Source organism: Nilaparvata lugens, chromosome 2 (genome assembly GCF_014356525.2).
Source record: "Nilaparvata lugens isolate BPH chromosome 2, ASM1435652v1, whole genome shotgun sequence".
Lineage (NCBI taxonomy): Eukaryota > Metazoa > Arthropoda > Insecta > Hemiptera > Delphacidae > Nilaparvata > Nilaparvata lugens.
Genome location: NC_052505.1, coordinates 61,047,073 through 61,067,188, shown reverse-complemented (window position 1 = coordinate 61,067,188; position 20,116 = coordinate 61,047,073). Strand labels below are relative to the sequence as shown.

Sequence of the window (20,116 nt, the reverse complement as noted above, 5' to 3'; positions counted from 1 at the left end):
GCTAATTTTAACCTGCTTGGAAACTTACCACAAGAGAGGCTGCAGTTGAATATATCAGTAAGAATTGGAACAATAGCAACTGCCACATTTTTAAGAAGTTTGGAAGATATTTTAACATCACCAGGAGCCTTACCCTGTTTCAAATTGGTAATAATAAAACATAAAAACCAATAGTAATAATCAAAACAGAAAAAATCACACAAAATAAAACATAAAAATAATAGTAATAAAAGTTGCTGTATTGGGAGAAATTTTTCAATAGGTTTCTTTTGTAATTCATGTTTAGTAATATGTCAATTATAAGTAATTTTTAGTAATATTGTATTTTTTTGTTTTTGTTCTTAGAATAGAATTATTATTATATTTCTTTTTAGTTTTATGAAATAGCACAACTCGCATCCGTGCTCAGATTCTTTCTTTGCGGATGCTAATCTTTCCATAAAATGTAATTTATATTTATGTTTGTTAACTGTTTTTGAATGGAAATAAATTTGATTTGATTTGAAAAAAAATATCCAATGACACAGGCTGGTTTTGTTTTTTCATTTCCAAACCTGTCATTGTAGGTGATCATCTCAGCTGCATGTCTTGTAGAAATCATGTAAACATCACGTTTGTCTTTCCATATCAAAGCAAGGACATTTCCACTTCTTCGAAATATTTGTTCTTTTTTTTTTTTGTCCCTTATTTCAAGTGGTAAGCCTCGTCTTCTCCGTATTGTTGTTCCCACAAGTCCTGTTCCAAGTTTTTCCAGCTCTCTTGCTAGGGCTGGCCCAGTGTAGAAACGGTCTGCATAGAGGGTGCGTCCACTTCCTGCTAATGATCCCAACAATCTTGTTGTGAGATCAATTACATTGCTGCCTGCTCCACAGTAGATATCAAAATTCCAAATGTAGTCACTATTTGATTCTGAAATCATGTATAGTTTCATTCCATACTTAGAAGGTTTCATGGGCATGTACACTTTGAAGTGCACTCTACCACAAAATTTGCACATTCCTTCATCTATAGTGATGTGTTCATCAGGGAGATGAGCATTTTGGAATCGTGATTGAAGGCTCTCAAGAAATGGCCGAACTTTGTGTAATGGGTCATGTCCTGGTTGGCCTTTTGGAATAAACTTTGAGTTGTCATTTACATGAATGTTTCCAAGAATGAGTACAAATCGATCCCTTGTCATGATGTTGGGACAAAAGTTGCATGAGACAACTGGATCCTGGGACCAATGGTCTACAAGTTGAGGCTTTTTGTCAATGCACATATGAAAAGAAATAGCTAAAAAATTTTGAATTTCTTCTAAATTTATAGCTTTCCAACTATTCATTCGACCTTTACCTGTCAGTTTGTTTGTTGCCCTCAACTTCCTAAGCTGTTGTTGTGTGCATACAGATTTGTTTCATGCTTTATTTTATGTAGCAAATCATTGTCTATAAAATAGTTGAAAAAATCCAACACTGTGCTATGTTGATCAAGCTGACTCACATCAGTAACACCACTATCCCCACAAAACACATCAATGTCTGGTATCTTATCAATATCAGTCCACTCGCCATCCTCTTCATTGCCTGGTCTAGCAATCACAACTGGTTCCTCTTCTTCCTCATCAACTTCAGAATCTGTAAAAAAATTAAATGAGATAAGCATAGATATAATTACGAAATACAAGAAAAAATGCCTAAAATATAGAATTGAATAATAATTTTCATATAAAATTCATTGTTAGCACAGAACTTGAATGTAAACAACATAGCCTACAGCAGTGGTCGCCAAACAGTCGATTGCGAGCTACCAGTAGCTCGTGGGGTAGTTTTTGGTAGCTCACAGAAATGCTTGGGTTGTCAACCATGCATTGAGAAACATGACTACAAAATTTTGTATTTCTCAAAGATATGAAGTTGAATGATTTAAATTTGCAGCTTCAAGGGAAAGATAAGGACATCGGTGGAATGATTTGAACTGTAAAATCATTTTCCAAGGAGCTTGAGATGTGGGAAAAGAATGTCGTCCAGTTTGAATATAAACACTTTTCCAGTCTGAAGAAAATCAATGACGAGAAAAATCCTTCACAGCACCTCAGCAATAACCAAGAATACCTTACAGTTCAGACTTGAGACAACAGTTTGATCAAGGATTTCAAGATTTTAAAAGCATATCGAATATGGTACAATTCGTCAACTCTCCTTTTGTAGAGATCGATGCAGAAGTATTGCAGCTTGTGTTGTAAAAACTTTTGGTGGAGATCAGGCTTCAGTTGAAATGGAATTTGTGGATTTTTAAAATGATCTTGTCTCTCAGATCACTTTCTACAACTGGAAATATTTGGCCTCAAATCCCCAAAGAAAAATATCCAATTATTATTCAAGTTGCATTGAGGTTGAAAGCTATGCTCAGCTCTACCTACTTGTGTGAATCATCTTTTTCAAGTATGAAATTCATAAAAAATCGATATAGGAACATTTTTTGGACAACTGCATCAGAATGGCGGCTACAACGTACACTCCGAACATCAAGAAAATACTTGATCGCCAAAAAGAGTTCCTCTGCTCTCATTGAAATGTACATTTCAACTTTTGTTATACTTTTTGCTATGAGATAAGTAGATTTCAACACTAGAAATGTATCTTTATAGGCGATAAAAGATACTTTCTGTATTCTAATATTCCTTGGTAGCTCACTAGAAGATTTATAAATGCTATTCTAGCTCACAGCCTCATAAGTTTGGCGACCACTGGCCTACAGCATAAAAATGAACAATATGAAAGAGATTGAAGAAAATTTATATTTTACCTTCACTGTTATTTGGATTATTCACATAATCTGGGTTGTTGTCAGAATCATCCATAAACTCATTATCATCTTCCAGATCAATCGTTGATAAATCTTCTTGATAAATCGTTTAGAACATCAGAAATTTCAGCTGGATCCATGGTAACAAGACAGAAAAACTATCGGCTCATGCATGAACTAACCTCCATTGAGTACAAGAGCAGGAGTTCAGCAAAATCATAACAACTAAAATGCAATTCTTCATAGAGCGAATTCTAGTGGTGGATTCGATAACTTATATACCAATGAACACATCAGAAGCAAGAAAAGCACGTATTTTGACGGGTTTGACCACTCTGAATGGAGACCATCAAAAGAAAAGATGTTGCTCGTGAAATGTGAGCAGATTGAGGACAAATTTCCTGAATCTTGAAGCCTCGAGAGCAAGTACATAGCTGTACAAAAGCTAAATCCACACTAACTGGCAAACTTTCCAGTGCCTCAAATGATAAATTGATGAGTAATGGATATTATAAAATTATAGAACCTCTCCTGTCATCTGGCAGTCAATGAGCGAATTATAGTGTCTTTTTGAGAACCCAAATTCTCAGACAACTATAATTCAGTTTAGAAATCGTGCAAGACCCCGATGGTGGAGGGGTTAGTGAAATTTCTAGTGCTATTCTAGTGGTGAGGAATCCAAAATAAAAATCATTTGATGATTGATTGCCTCTATATTAGATATTTAAATTCAAACAACACTTCACAATAAATACTTTCTACTTTTTACTAACTACTAAGAGACCAAATTTAACTACATTTATGTCTTTAAGAGACCAAAATTTAAGGGACACATTGAATTCCGATGGGGAAAGATCAAGTACTCATCTTGTAGTTGTCGTCGCGATGTCCAGAGTCCCTGGCGGAGATGGATGAAGGGTGAAGATGATTGGTCGTCCTCCAGGAATGTTCAGGCGTCGCGGCGACATATCCAAAAGGGAGTTAGTCTTGTTCTCTCCTCATCAGCGTTCAATGACGTACGATTCCATCCATGGTTGGAGGAAGTCGCCGGCCCTTTTACAATGGAAATTCTCGGCCCAATACAGAAACCTGATGACAAATTTACAACAGAATTAGAAACATAATAATTACCAATATCTAATAGGATTGTATTCAATTGATGATCTAGTTAGATCATCAAATAAATACAATTTACCGTTTCCTATGAGGAAATAATATTATTAACATACATAAATTGAACACTTTCAAATTACAAATGATAAATTATATTCAATGACAATAATAAAAATACTCACCCAAAAGGGGTATTGAAGATCCGAAGTATAGAGGAAATCAATTGTCATATTAACTCAAGCTATCCCATTATTACTGTATAAGGGGAACTTTACTTCTAAATTACAATTACATTTAAAGTTACTTCAAAAGATGTCCGATTTACTTGGACAATCATTAAATTCTCCTGGAGAGAATGAGAATGTACCCCCAAACGAAAACATTACTGGAAATTGAAAGAAAATCTCAAGAAACAGTTAACACTATGACAGCTGGGATTACAATGATCGCTCTCTTAGATCACCTGTGAATTTCTCTTCGCCCACTCTCTTTCTCCCCAGTAAATAAGGAAGGTGATATGTTCAAGCAAGAAGGAAACTAGGAGAGAAAAGTTATTTCCCTTTTGCAAGTTTAGAATTATGGGATTGATTTAGCATACTTCTGGCATCTTAATCTGTCTTGAGAATAGATAATTCCAAGTGGGATTGTGGTAATCAAGGACTTTAATAAGATGCTGATCATAATTATAACGATTTTAGAAATGCTGGCTAAGTTGCCAATGAACAAGAATAAATTTACTATCTCTATTGGAACTGAAAATTACTTTCTTAAGATAGAATAAATTCCATTTAATAACTCAAAATTTTGGTACGGATGGAATACAAATGGCCTCGACAACAATAAATTTTAATTGCATAAACTGTTGAACCAAGTCAAATAATTGCTAACCTAACCAAGTCCGACCAAAGCTTACTGAGCCTGAGCCAAGACCAAGACCAAAAGCTAACCAAAGCTTTTCCTAACCTTAGCTTCTCCTAACCTAAGCCTTTCCTAACCAAAACCTTTTTCCAACCAAAGCTTGGCCCTACCTAAGCTTTTACTAACCTCAGCTTCTCCTAAGCCAAGGTCTTCCTAACCAAAGCTTTTCCCAACCTAAGCCTTCCCTAACCTTAGCTTGGCCCCACTCAAGCTTTCCCTAACCTAAGTTTTTCATAACCTCTGCTTCTCCTAGCCTAAGCCCTTCCTATCCAAAGCTTTTCCCAACCTAAATCTTCCCAAACCTAAGCTTTTCCTAACCTAAGCTTTCCCTAACCCAAGCTTTTCCTAACCTCAGCTTCTCCTAACCCAAGCTCTTCTGAACCTAAGCTTTTCCTAACCAAAGCTTCTATCAACCTAAGCTTTTCCTAACCTAAGTTTTCCTAACCTAAGCTTTCCTAACCTAAACATTCCTAATCCAAGCTTTCCTTACCCAATCACCCCTAACCAAAGAATATATGTGATTGCTCAGATAGTTCAGATATTGTTGTATAAAGAACTAATGGCTCTTTTGGTTGTAAAAACTATGCTACTATCATCAAAAGCTTACGAGTTGCAAAGAGTTGAAAGCAGGGAGAAGTTGGGAGAAAATAATATGCCACCTCCAGTCATCAATTGCATTACCTATTGCACCTACTGCTTGCAATTAATAGTCCACAGGACAACTGATTTTCACCATGTCACATTGAAATATCAGTTGCATGCAATTGATAATCCACTCAACAGCTGATTTATGATGAATAATTCTATAGTCTAATTTGTGTAGTAATATTGGCTCCTTTTAAGGAGACTCCTTCCTTTTGTATTATCCTTAAAATGCAGAATTTCAAAAAACCTTATATACACGTCAACATGAAATTCAAAAAGAAACATACATGTCTAATTTCATGAAAATCTATTGATGCATTTTGCTGTAAATGCAGAACATGTATATATATTTGAAAAAACATGTAAACATAAAGAGAAATACGAAACCGTCGACTTGAATCTTAGACTTCACTCTGCTCGGTCAATTAAGCAATAAATTGGGCATTCATTGTCATCAACAACCCCTTTATTTCTCACACTGAATATACATTTTATTTCTAGGACCATGGATGGTTTACCATCCTTGTCAATAACAATTCCATCAGGTGAGCCACAAATCCAGGGTTGTTTCTCATGAATGCATAGCCCACTGTTGACCAACTTCACTTTTACCACTGCCTTGACCTCACTGAATGCAATATGTTCATTCATGAGACCATGTGTTGTGGCTTTGCTCTTAAAACTAGGCTTATTATATAGATCTTTAATAAATTGACTACTTACATTCTTTCGTTTTAATATTTTGTGAGCATTTGAAGCGGAAATTCTAATGCTTCTTTCTTTGAACCAGCCAGAACTCTCACTCTGACTGACAGTATTGAGACAAATGTTTTGCAATTCTTTTCTTGACACAAAAACATCGCTGTAATAAATAGCCGCCTGCTCATCACTCATATCTTCCCAGATATTATTACTATGTACAACAAAATTCTCCTGGTTATTAATCAAACTATTTACAAAATTGCTTAATCTATTTTCCTCCACCAAATTCACACTTTTTACAATTATATCACTAAAAGTTCCTCTACAAATGATTTGTGCCTCATTCATTTTTTCATAATGAAGCATTTGGGATAGGGGACAATTTGTTAATAAATTACTTATATATATGTCTTCAGTGTCAAGTTGTGATACCACTTTTTGTCTCTTCTTGTCTGGGAATAGATCTGTAAATTTTCTCCCCTTTTTGTAAATGTCTTTCGATGCACCACTTGGTACTCCCCATCATCACTTATTGATAGTTCACAAATCAATATCGAATTGATTTAGTGATCATTGATATTTTTAACAAAGTTTAGTGAATATTGATTTCTGGACCCTGGAAAAACAGAAAAAAACATATGTTGATAAAGTACGGTTTGATACCATTTAACAAAGGTTTTGAATGTTATCGTTATAAAATAGTAGTTCTGTGAACAGTAGACCTCGCGCTCAGTAAGTTACATTGATTTGTTGTTATGTTTTCTCAAAAATTGATAAATAATTTATCAATTTAAAATGTCTAGAAAAAATCCTAAATAAACATAGAGCTCTCTGTCTTATCACACCATCACGTGTCATCCCGGAATGTGAGTGTGAGCGCTGTTATCAGGTCTGGCTGCAACATTGTTGATGGAAAGATACATTTTGAAGATGTTTGATGTTTTTGAATGGGTAGTATTATAGTCCACTAAACAGCTGATTTATGATGAATACTTCTATAGTCTGATTTCCAATCTAATATTGGCGTATGAAGGAGGCTCCTTTTCCTTTTATATTATCCTTGAAATGCAAAATTTCCAAAAACCTTGTATATACGTCGACGCGCAATTTAAAAAGGAACATACCTGTCAAATTTCATGAAAATTTATTACCTCGTTTTGCTGTAAATGCGCAACATATAAACATTTAAACATTAAGAGTAATGCCAAACTGTCGACTTGAATCTAAAGGTGCGTACAGATTTACATGCCACGAACATTAGCAATTCACTTTTAATCAGCTGATGCCAAGCTTTTTATATCTGTATCTCTGTATCTTACCGTTTCTGTAAAAATACAGATATAATCAGCTGATTAAAAGTGAATTGCTCATGTTCGCGGCGCGTATATCTGTACACACATTTAGACCTCACTTCGCTCGGTCAATAAGTAATCTGCTTGTTTTGAAGTGTAATTCAGGTACAGTTGATACCAATTTAATTGTGAATATAATATATTAGAGGTGTTTGACATGTTGTAAACAAAGTGAGGTTAGTAAAACCAAATTATTTTTTGAAAAATTATGATGAGTAACCATCGTTTATTTGTTGTGATTTTGTGTTCAAAATGACATACTAAATCGATCTCAAACAAAATTTTGATGACAGGTATGTTGGCACTGGACGTACACTTTAGACGCTATAAGGATAACCACTGAGTTTTAGACACTTCAAATACTACATTTGTAGTCTCCTATCATCCAGGAACAATACCCTAAAATGTTCCACACTACTTCTGAAACACTCTGTATAGGTAGTTTTTCTATCAAGTTAAATCTAAACAAGGATACTCTAATCCGATTTCGAGATAGTTTCTAATTTCACATTGATTACAAACTACAGTGATCCTCACTCAATCATTGATAATAGCATAAAGCCTACATACATTAATATTATTGAAATATTCCAGACCTAGGTTTAAAGGTATTGAACTTCCTATCCATACCCCATCTACAAAAAATTCCAGACATTTAAAATATGAAAATTAATGATAAAATGTATTTTTGTACCTTTGATGTGATAGATCTTTCATTTTGCTATGATATTTTTTTAGAATTATCATTTATCTAGTTTGCTGGGCATCAAATCATCCAAATTCAATAAAATTGATGAGTTGATATATTGTGATTACTTTTTCATTTTTCAAAAGAAGAGTTCATAAATTATTATTCACCAAGAAGCCCCTCAGTCTGGTCAACTTGCTTGCATACCAATATTTTGTTAATATGCAATATTATAGTATATCTTAATGATGCAGAAGAGAGATAAATTTATTAAATTTCTTCATTAATGGTATGGAAGAACGACAATCTTATAGATATACATTACATATTTATAAAGTATTCTATAAAACATAGTTTCAGTTTCTATCACAACAGGCAACTTAGCAAAAAATATAAATTATAATAAATACATTACACACATTGTAATGTATTCCAACAAGTTATATAAAAAATCAGAATTGTAGTTTGGTAGAATAGCCTACCTATCAGGTAGATGAATCTATTTCAACAGCGCCGTGGTCCAGGAGCATTTGAATGATTTTGGTGTGGCCTTTCCAGGCAGCCAGGTGGAGAGCAGTTCGCCATTCATTATCTTCAGCATTTACATCTACATTTCTTCCTTTCTTCAATAATCCAAGTGCCAATTCATCATGCCCCAGCCAAGCGCTGAGGTGCAGTGCTGTAGTATTCTGTTGAAAAACTTAACTGGTTAGAATAGTCATAAAGAATTACATAGTTACAGATCAAAAATTATTGAGATTTTTGTATCTTATTATAGGTTTTGTTAATAGCCAGACTGAGTGAGTTGGTAGCTGTCTAGTCTTCTTTACCAATATTTACATTATCTATTAAACTTTGAACTAAATTTCAACGTTTATTATTCACCTGTACTGCTCAATCACAAATGGTGACACTCAGACCAGTCGATTCTAGTCTCCGCGACGTCACTCATTTGAAAATGAAAACACATGCTCTCGACTAGAGTCGAGTCTCGTAAGTGTGAGTTGAGCCTTACTCATTTTACTAGATTGCAGAATACTCATCAACTGTTTGTAGTTTTATGTTGGCGTGATGACCCTCGTTTATCATTAATCTTATGGCTACATGATAAACACGCAAATAACTTAAGCAAAACATATTATAAAGCATTATATTAGTTCCACAGAATCATTATCAGTGGAAAAAAAATCTGACAGAATTTTGTTTCAGTTTCAAAACATCATCACAGAGCTGTGTTGAATTACAATTATATAGAAGTAGATAGTTCGATGTTTATTAATCAAAGTTAGCTAGTTTAATAAACTGAAAAATAGGTTCATTTTCTGCATTTTTTTGTTCTGGATGAGATGAAGTAGCTCCATCAATTTCCTTTTTCCAAATTGCAAAATTACTCTTGAATCATATTCGATCACCTGTACAAGGTATCAATTCTTGAAGCTGTTGCTGCTGCATAAGTCTCAAGATACCCACATCTGTGTCCACATCTTCAAATATCAAATAAATATAGGCTACAATAATTGAAATTTATATTTTGTTATTAAAATGATAGGGTATAAATAATATTTATAAAAAAATTCTTAACTTGAAATATTTTATTTTATTTTAAATAAATATTCTATTCTATTTTCACTTATTACTAAAACTTTACTATAATAGTAACTTTCATTATGATAGTAAACATTGATTTTATTCTATTCAATTATTAACTAGTGAACAGTAGACCTCGCGCAGTTATAACGACGTCCCAAACCATAAGCACATCCACACTGATACACTAACTATTTATTTGATCAGATCATGCTTACACAAGATTTAATTACCATATAACGCTTTCCGGAATTTAGCGCGAGAAAACCAGAAGACATCTAGGCGCCCAGACGAGCTGTTATAAGTTCTTTGCATCCTATTTAATAGTGCATAAAAATTGCATTCAATGAGGCATGCAATTTATAGTCTACACAGCTGCTAATTTTTTACCAAGTTACATTGAGATAGGTATTGAATTGCATGTGTCGTGGCATGCAATTTATAGTCAACTCGACAGCTGATTTATGATGAATAATTCTATAGTCTGATTTTCACTCTAATGAAGGAGGAATTCCTCCTTCAGTCTGAATTCACACGTATGAAGGAGGCTCCTTTTTCCTTTTATATTATCCTTGAAATGCAAAATTTCCAAAACCCTTGTATATACGTCGACGCGCAATTTAAAAAGGAACATACCTGTCAAATTTCATGAAAATCTATTTCCGCGTTTCGCCGTAAATGCCCAACATATAAAAATTTGAACATTAAGAGAAATGCCAAACCGTCGACTTGAATCTTAGACCTCACTTCGCTCGGTCAATAAAAGTATGATGATTGAAGCATGTTTAGCCAACTTTGATTTCATTTTCATTGTTCAATTTAAATAAATATTGATGTCAGCTTAACGCTCTGAAGTTTTTTATTCAAAGCACTCACAATATGCCCTCATAAGATGAACTTGTTAGTGGGTAATGAGATGAGTGAAATGGCCGAACAACAAGGTGGCAGACGGGATTCAAAGCCATGACCAGATAATTGCTGTTGAACAGAGTATAACAAAAATTGCCCTCTAATTAGTGCAAAAATCGGATTTTGTTCCATCAATATTACTATAAATCTTGTAGAAGTAGCCAACAATATGGTTGTTAGAGAAAGAAACAGGGAATGCAGAACAAAGTAGATAGTTGAGATAGCCTGCAAAATAGTGAATGCTGAGTTTACTAGAACCATCTGCCAGAAAAAACTATTCTTACACTTGCTGAAACTATCTGTGTATAGTAAATTGTACTAGACTTTTGTAAGCTGTGGTAACTATAAAAATCCACTAACTGGAACAAAGTAGATAGTTGAGATAGTCTGCAAAATAGTGAAGCTGAGTTTACTATAACCATCTGTCAGAATGAACTATTTTTATTATTATTTGAACTATCTGTGTAAGTTGTACTAGACTCCTGCATCAACAATCAAAATCCACTAACTCCCAAATACAATCAACTAGGAATCTTGTAGAAATAAATAATATTTGTAAATGTGTTAACACCAATTAAATTGGGAAATATTAACCATCCTATACTGGTGGACAGCTTAGATCATGGTGTACAGCGGAATGGTCGCTTGAATGCAACTGAAGTTGGTCTCTTGGTTATGCAGTCAGTCAGGTATATTGAATTGTCATCCACAGTGGGAGATATTGTAATTCAATTAGCCGGAATTCTCATGGATTTATGAATGTGGAAGCAGTTCGTTGAACAGAGTTACATGGATTAAAATTGTCATAGAACACAGCGAAAATACACAAGAATGTGAAAAGATGGTGCAAGTAAGACTGATCAGGTCTTGCTTGTTCACCATTGCTTGCAGAATAACATGTCAAAAATACTAAGAGCGTGGAAGATGAGGCTGGCCCCTGGTATCTTATAATAATTAACTATTTTTCAAATGTGCAATTAGTTTATTTACATTTTACAATGTTACTGTGCTTTGTATAAAAATATCAAAACTATGAGAAAATAATTCAAACATGATAAATAAGAACCTCATAGAATGATAATTATTATTTTTCCTCCACCTACTATCAAAAGTCTCATTTTACACCCTGGAATCGAATACTAAAGTACTACTTTTCCTCCCATGGGACTAAAAATAATTCCCAGCAGGAAAAGTGATCACTTTTACTCCCAAGGGAGTAAAAATAAACCCATAAGATTAACATGGGAAGAAGTCCGACAACGCCGCGATTGAAGAATGAGGAATGTGGCAACACTGTCGTGGTCGGTAGAGGAAAAGTAAAAGAGCTCTATTTCGATCTTTGGAATATTTTAGCTCTAGGAAATAAGTAGCTCTATTTCGATTGTTAGGTTATGTTCAACCGTTGGTGGATATGAAAAAGTACACACCTCTAACGTCATCGGCATCTCTACGAGAGCGTTCATCTAAAGGTACGTTTTCGTTTATGCAAACTTTTCCGCAGTCGACGACGGCAAGCATTGTTGACATTCATATTGTCCAAATTTCAAGTGTGCTAAAACAGCTGATTAAATAACTTTTTCATTATTTGTCTTTATTAATAAAGAAATAAACATTTTCAATAATATCAAAATATTGCCATTTAAAAGTATAAAAAAGTATAAGCTCAACCTGCTCCATTAAAACATAATTTAACATAATCTTTTAAGTTATGTAGACAGATTGAAATCTACCCAATCTGAGATTCTCTCCCTGTCATGGTTGACGACGGCATTTACGCATAAACGAAAACCCACTTTAACAGAGACGACTGAGCGTGTCAGCACAGAAAACAAGATTGCAGGTTATGTTTTTTCTTGGTTACCTACTAAGATCTTCGAAATCCGCTACCGGTATTGTAGAAGTTATTTTCGTTTTTATAGAATGGAAAGTGAGAGTGATGAGGAGTTTGTTCTAACTCCGCCGAACATTCGACACAATCTTTATTGCCAAGGGTGAAATGTATAAATTTGGAATTTTTGGTTTTTGTTTGGCTTGCTGGGATCTCCTTCTTACTTGAGGCAAGAGCTCTAAATCTTCTTTGTGTTCAGTTTTGAACTGAATATCCCTATTGGGTAGATATTTTAATGCTCGAATGTCAACAACCACTTTTTCACCAGCCTTTTTCCCATGTCTAAGTGATGGGAGATTTGTTGTCACCTTCTCATAGTCCAAAAAGAAAGAATGGTCGACTACTCTTATGTCATATGGGTTTCTTGGCCTTGCAGTTCTCATGAGTGCTATATAATCTGATGGGGAATTGATAGGTATTTTGAACAACTGTTCAAGTGTGGCATGGACACTATCACATTCCATCATAGTGTGTCCTTTCTCTAGAAATAGTTGTTCAATTACAATGTTTCTTTCCTTTGAATAATCACTTAAAGCACTAGCAAGAACTTTATTTCTATTTTGATAATTACTGCCATCCGAAATAAGCACTACATGTTGGAAGTTGGCTGACATTTTTTTCAAATACAGTAATCATTCACACAAGAGTTGAATTCTTCATCTTTTGAATGAATCTTCACTTATATTCAAATTATTCAAGAAGAAAAGCCTGCATACTTTCAAAGTTTCTCCTGAATTTTTTTGCAGGAATACATCATGACCTTCCATCTTTCTAATACTATCAACTTGTTCTTCAGTGTGTTTTCTTCTTCTTATTGTTCTGATATTCACTAAACCTCTAACATACCCCTTCTTTTCATTCCAAGTGCTCATTTCCCAGAATGTTTTAAAAATAGTTCAAGAACTAACACCACACTAACCTTATAGGTTAGTTTTTGTTCAGTGATCTAGATGACTGATGACCAGTGATTACTGGAGTACCTACATTTCATGTGCAGAAATAGCTCCTATGTGTCATTCTGCCAACATAAGAACTCGAATTTTACACTTTCGAAAAGCTCTCATGTGAATTCATTCACACAGGAGTCATTCTCCCAATGTAAGAACTGGAATTTCATTTTTTTGAAAAGCTCCTATGTGGATTTATGAACATAGAAGATATTCTGCACCAATAAAACTGCACTGATCACATAGTAGGATATATTCTTTATTCCTCCATAAAATGACTATGGAATTTTTTACACATAGTAGGTATTCACCAGGTTGTAGAGCTTGAAATTCTGAAGAAAATGATACCAATAACGCAAAATTGGAAATTTTGAAACATAGGAGGTTTCCTAAGCACAGCGACAATATGTTAAATATGTTCAACGTCCAAATTTTCGGATTGGAGCACTTTAAAAAGAAAATCTGTATGCCCAAATAATGGTGTGAACAAATTTAGGAAGAACACGGTTTGAAATTTTTCCAAAAAGGACAAACCCTTGAGCTGCACACATGTCAATTCCTTTCCAGGCGCCATCAGTGTTTTCATGGATTTTGGAGAAATAATCGATTATTTGTTCCCTATATTCCTTTACTACAATAACTAGACGGGATGTGAAACACCATCTGGTGGGAGCAAATGATGGGATGGTCTTTTTTAGATGTTTCTGAAGTGCGTAAGTTCTTTTACTGGAATGGGATTTTGAATGTGTAAATGCCATTTAATGTCGGAAAAGAAATATTACACTCTGAGATGTCATTCATCCCTTGGCTGAGGACTAAATTTAAAACGTGTGCATAGCAGTGAGTGAACATTGCTTGAGGATAGAGTTGTAGTTCTTTTGTTTGAAGCCCAGATAAATGACCCGACATAACCGAGGCCCAGTCATAAGTTTGGTCAACAAACTTGTCTTTGAAATTGAATTTATCCACTGTATTATTGACATGCACCAGTAATCCATCAGCCGTACGGTCTCCAATAACATCTGTGAACCCGACGAACCTCTCCCTTACCTCCCCCGTCGTCGATTCTTTGCTTCCCGAAATTGTAGAGAGCAACAACACTTTGTAAATGATGATCCGATTTCTCATGTGACTTTGCTGATCAGCTAACACCATTTATATTATTATAGCCTGAAGAATTCCAAACACTCTTTTGATTATAAAACAACTTACACAGCCAGCAAAATAGTTTTGATAATGATTCACTTCCACAAAGCCATTTATAGGAGTCATATGTTGCAATTGTAAAGTGCCGGGTATATGCCCTCCCTCTCTCTGTGACTGAAGAAGTTAAATTTTTAAGAGGTGGACATGGCCGACCTTTCTGTACAACAAGGAGTTTGCGTTCGAAAGGCAGTGATCCGAATTGATTTCTTTCAAATAAATTATACTGTTTACCTCTTCCACTTCTACTTCCTCCATGGTTCACACTTCAGACTTCACATTCACTAATATTCATCCACATGAAAAACTCCCAAACACTGTAAAACTATGATTACTTTACCAACTCACACGAATAACAGGCTACACAAATTAGAATAACCTCACTTTTGAAACAATAATATTTCAAATGTGCAAATTTCCATTAAAGCTGTAGAGACGGTGGGACGTGGGGAAGAGGAGAACGCAGCTACCGAAAACCCCCGACAATAGCGCAAAGCCTAAATACATCGCAGCCAGTTGCAATGTATTTTGAGCATTATGGTATGCGCACACTGAAGCATACAAATTCGTTGAGGAATTTTCAAGAATTCAGACCACGGTTTCCAAACAAAGTTTTTGTTGCGAAGTGCGGGAATATTTGAGTTGACTTATGTTGTTTACAAGGCAGACGAAACTAGTGTAGTTCCAGAACTCACCACAAAATTTGCAACACAAAAAAGTGCTGCAAATGCTGTATGTAGCAAATAAACCTGCAAATTATTTGCAATGGAATATTTCGCAACGCATTGGTTTTCACCAGCACATAGGCTACACACACCACAATGGTATTAAATTTCCACACGGCAAGTTCTGCGAATTGAATTTGCACCGAAACATAACTTTTGCGTTTGTGTGCGCCTGGTATTATTTGAATGGTCTGAAACCTGTGGGCTGGGGGCTCTAGCCAAGGACTGGAGGGGGACTGGAGTGATCCGCAAGCTTTCTGCGCTTCATATTCATATTGAGCATCCATATTCATTATATTCTTATCGTTTTTTTTTAATTTCGGAGATTTTAAACATAATTTCGGGTTTTGAAGCCTACAAATGTACATTTAAATATTTTTAGTCCAATTCCTCTACTCATCGCCGCATCAAACGATGACCAGACGCCTCGCCACTGCCGTATTCATCAGTTTCAGTTCACTTTTATTATTTACTATATTTGGTGTATGTTCCATTTGCTCGTGTTTCAATGTAATATTATGTATTTCAATTATTATAATTAGTACCTTTTGAATTGGTACCTTTTTTCCAATACATATTCCTTTATATTGGAAAAGTATAGTTTCAGAGTTTTCAATACAAAAGTTAGACTATTATCTGCTTGTCTCACGCATGGGAGATGAGCTCTAACTAGAAAACAAGAATGGGTGGACAATCAATCAGACTTTTATTTATCAATATGAATAAATAATCTATAATAATAGATTATAATTATCATCATCCAAAAGAGGACAACCAAGCTTAGTCTCCATTATTCCTTCGTCAAATTTCAATGTTAATGGAACTGTTCTATTTAGTTGAAGTTGTAAAGCTGGGAATAGATTGGAATTTAAAGTATTAGGTATTATATTAGTAATTACCGTACGGTAGGCTATATTATCGGCTTTTGTCAGTTCTATAAACTCAGTTTTCCAAGAACAAGTATGATGAACCCATTGCTCCTGCATTTTCAGTTGTAAATATAACAATTTTCAATGGAAAAAATTAGCAATTCATGTTGCTCGAAGTTGATTATTTTACACTGATGAAACACAATATCTTGTTTTGTTCTAGTAAGGTAGTTCGATTCACAGACGATACAAAGAAGAATCTAGTCTCAAATATCACCAATAATTTAATATATATATATATATATATATATATATATATATATATATATATATATATATATATATTATAATCACCTTATAGTTATAGTGAGTATATTGCTCGGCAGAAATAGTTTGCCTGAAGTTAGTTGAGGTTCTTTCCAGTACAGGCTTGATTTTTTAAGTAAAATATCAAATGATTCTATGCTTATCCTTGCATATAGTTGAAAGATTGATCAGGATAACTCCTAATTTTTTTACAGACAGTAAAGTATTCACCATTACACTCTCTATCTCTGTAATACTCATGTACCCACATATAGACCTAGCATTAGACATGAATTCATTCCGTACATATGGACTGCACTCACTCAACAGTATTTTTTTGGAGAGTAGGTATCCATTTAAGTATCCCCTCCTTTATACTGTATAAGAGATCGAACAATATAATGATCAAATTTAATAAGCTCAGTTAGTACAGAATGTAATTCTGTATAAGCTACAAATCCAATTTAATCTTATGTTAATCATCCTTATGGTTCACGGAGTGGAGCTGAAAACACCATTCTACCTGGCTCAGATGGTATATCGTAATCTGCCTGCAGAGATGAGAGACTTCGAATGCAGTATTGCTGTTTACAAGCGTAAGGTCGAGAGGTGGCTCTACTGCCTGGGGTGGGAAATGTCTGAAAGCCTGCTTCATTCTGTTTATATGCACTAAAACCTATCCTTTATTTTTTCTTCTTATTTTTTCTTTAGCTCAGTTTTGGTCAATTTTTGCTATCCTACTCCTTTTATATTTTTAAAAATTTTACAAGGAAAATCGCTCTGAGTCCTGTGAGTCCGCTGGTCTCTTTTCCTTTTTTAAAATATGTCTTACTTTAGTTAAGTTATAAGTCTAGTTATAATGATTTAATTTTCCCATTTTCTCCCATATGGATCTGAGAAGTCCCGTTTTTTTCTTTAATTTATAGTTTCATATGTCGCTGTTCTGTTCTCTACAATCAATCAGACTTGTGTTGTTCCAGACTTGTGTTTTCATATTCCTTTCATTATATTGATAATAATTGGCTACCGAGAACTCACCCCTACACACAGACGTATAGTCTTGTAGAGGTATTCCAGTAACCAATTTTCAAGTGTCATATTTTTTGTAACTGTGCATTTTGGAATAATAAAGAATTTGATTTGATTTGATTTTGATCCAAAAAGATGAGTGTAATATGAAGTCATGCTTGATGTGCAAGCATTTTTCATTTTAATACAGGGTGGGGCAGAGCCGACTGACGAGTTTGAAAGGGTTATAAATAATGAACGGAGAAACTTAGAAAAAAATGGTTTGGTTTATTGAATTCAGCTCGAAAAATAGTTCTTAGTGTTAGTTTTTGAAAATTATATCGGTTAAATGGCGGCCATCAGCAGCTATACACTGATGTAGCCTATTTTTGAAATTTTCAATTGCATTTTGGCATATTGCCACTGGTAAGGCCTGAATCTCCTCCCTGATTTTCTCCTTAAGCTCTTCCAAAGTGTGTGGGCGATGTTTGAAAACCTTTTCTTTGAGGTAGCCCCACAGGAAAAAGTCAAAGACACTCAAATCGGGTGAGCGTGCCGGCCACTTCACGTCCCCCCTCAGAGAGATAAGTCGCCCTGGGAACATTTCTCTCAACAAATCCATTGAAATGCGCGCTGTGTGGGCTGTAGCCCCATCCTGCTGAAACCATATTTCCCCCAAGTCTTGTTCCTCAGCAAGTTCTTCCAATTTGGGTTGCAGAAACGTTTGTAACATTGTGACATAACGCTCGGAGGTGACAGTGACGGTGATGTTGTCATCTTCGAAGAAGTATGACCCTATCACTCCAAATTGAGAAACGGCACACCAAACTGTCACTTTTGGTGAATTAAGTGGTCTTTCATGAAGTTGTCGAGGGTTATTTGCTGCCCAGTACCGGAAGTTTTGTTTGTTGACAGCTCCACACAGATGAAAATGAGCCTCGTCACTGCAGAAAAGAGTCACCATTGCTGGGATGCGTTGAAGCATTTCCTTGCAACAATTTTTACGGTTCAAAAAATCGGTGGCATTTAATTTTTGCACAATCATGATTTTATATGGATGAAAAAACAAATGTTCATGAAGAATCCTCCTAATTGAACGGCTGGACATCCCCAAAGCTATTGTATGCCTGCGTGCAGAACGCCTCGGTGATTGCTCGACTGCTGCTCTCACAATTTCAATATTTTCGGGAGTTCTCACTGTTCTTGGTGCGCCATGTCTTCTTTCTTGTCGTGTACTACCAGTTTTCTCGAGTTGACGAACCCACGCTCTAATAGAGTTCACAGATGGGACGGGTTTGTGGACAGGAATGTTAAAATGTCGTCGAAACGCCCATTGAACTGCGGTAATCGAATGTTGATTTTCGTAAAAAGTGCGAACAACATAACCGCGATGCTCTCCCGTCCAATTCATGATGCACACTAAAAACTATTCTCCCGGGACTGTACAATGACGCCCACCGAGCCTGCCTACTCCCACCACAGGCTGAGCAGTGCCCCCTCCAAACTTGTCAGTCAGCTCTGCCCCACCTTGTACTTGCCGCCTTCAGTCTTTAAATAGTATTCTGCTATTTGTAACGGTGGGTAAATGAAAAGAAATGGTCATTCAGTTTTTTTGATAATAAAAACAAAAATTACTATTTAGAATATTAAAGATCTGAATTTCTTTTTAAATGTACAATTAACTATTATCTTACTTTACCTCAAAAAGAGTCCCTTGGCCTGTTCCTCAAGGTCCAGTTAACCCAAGAAAGCCTGAGTTTTCAAGGTTTTTCAATTTGAATAATATTTCATATTTTCAATACTACATCAACCCTAACCTAAAATTTGTGATCATTTTCCATTTTTACTTTATAGTTTTTTATATATAGCATATACGGTACCGCTAGGCTTTTATGTAAGCACTTCTGGGTAACTGATGTAGACTTGAATTTTCATGGTTTTGGTTGTGTCAAAGGATTTTAATCATTATTCTGGTGATGAATAAATCAATTTTATTGGCAAATACATTTAAATTACATCAATGTATACAACCTAAAGGTTCATACAGCCTGAAATGTTCTTTTTTTTTGTATGAAACATAACAAAGTATTTACTGCAAAGGCCAACATTGCACTTAGTACACTCTGATCTGACCCGTGATGTACAGTTTTCATAGGCACACCTCCTTCTTTGACTTGTTGGAGGAATGTAGTGTTTTATTGCATCAAACCTCAAAGCATCTGAGACCCTGGAACCTGTAGAACTGCATGGTGATGAGATAGGACGCCCACCTGTCTGTGGAGGTTTCTTATACAGTTCAAGGTATGTCTGAGCTATTTCTCTCCGGAACTGAAGCTGTTGCATATCATTCCCAGCCTTTTTATATGTTAGCCAAGCATTGTGAATAGTGGCATCAATCAGCCAAGTGAATATGGGCCACCACCATTTCTTTCCTCAAACTCCAATTCGATAAAGGGAGAGATTCTCATC

The 20,116-nt window shown here is 35.2% G+C and overlaps 2 protein-coding genes across 4 annotated transcripts in view; one reads left to right on the top strand and one right to left on the bottom strand.

The window, feature by feature from the left end:
• Nucleotides 1–20,116, top strand: part of LOC111043948 (fukutin-related protein) — a 248,882-nt gene that overhangs the window by 90,272 nt on the left and 138,494 nt on the right. The gene's annotated exons all lie outside the window — the stretch shown is intronic.
• On the bottom strand, nucleotides 1,357–2,850 carry LOC120350097 (gem-associated protein 2-like). Its single transcript, XM_039422350.1, has 2 exons — nucleotides 2,788–2,850; nucleotides 1,357–1,616 (listed from the first exon to the last, which is right to left on the bottom strand). The coding sequence occupies exons 1-2, from the start codon at nucleotides 2,840–2,842 to the stop codon at nucleotides 1,357–1,359; spliced, it is 315 nt and encodes a 104-aa protein (XP_039278284.1). The 5' UTR covers nucleotides 2,843–2,850.

Bases quoted from the DNA above. Each gene is read 5' to 3' on its own strand.
- LOC120350097 (XM_039422350.1), bottom strand. From the start codon at position 2,842: ATGGATGATTCTGACAACAACCCAGATTATGTGAATAATCCAAATAAC. The intron at 1,617-2,787 runs GTAAAATATAAA...ATTTTTTTACAG, and splicing joins TAATCCAAATAACAGTGAAG to ATTCTGAAGTTGATGAGGAA.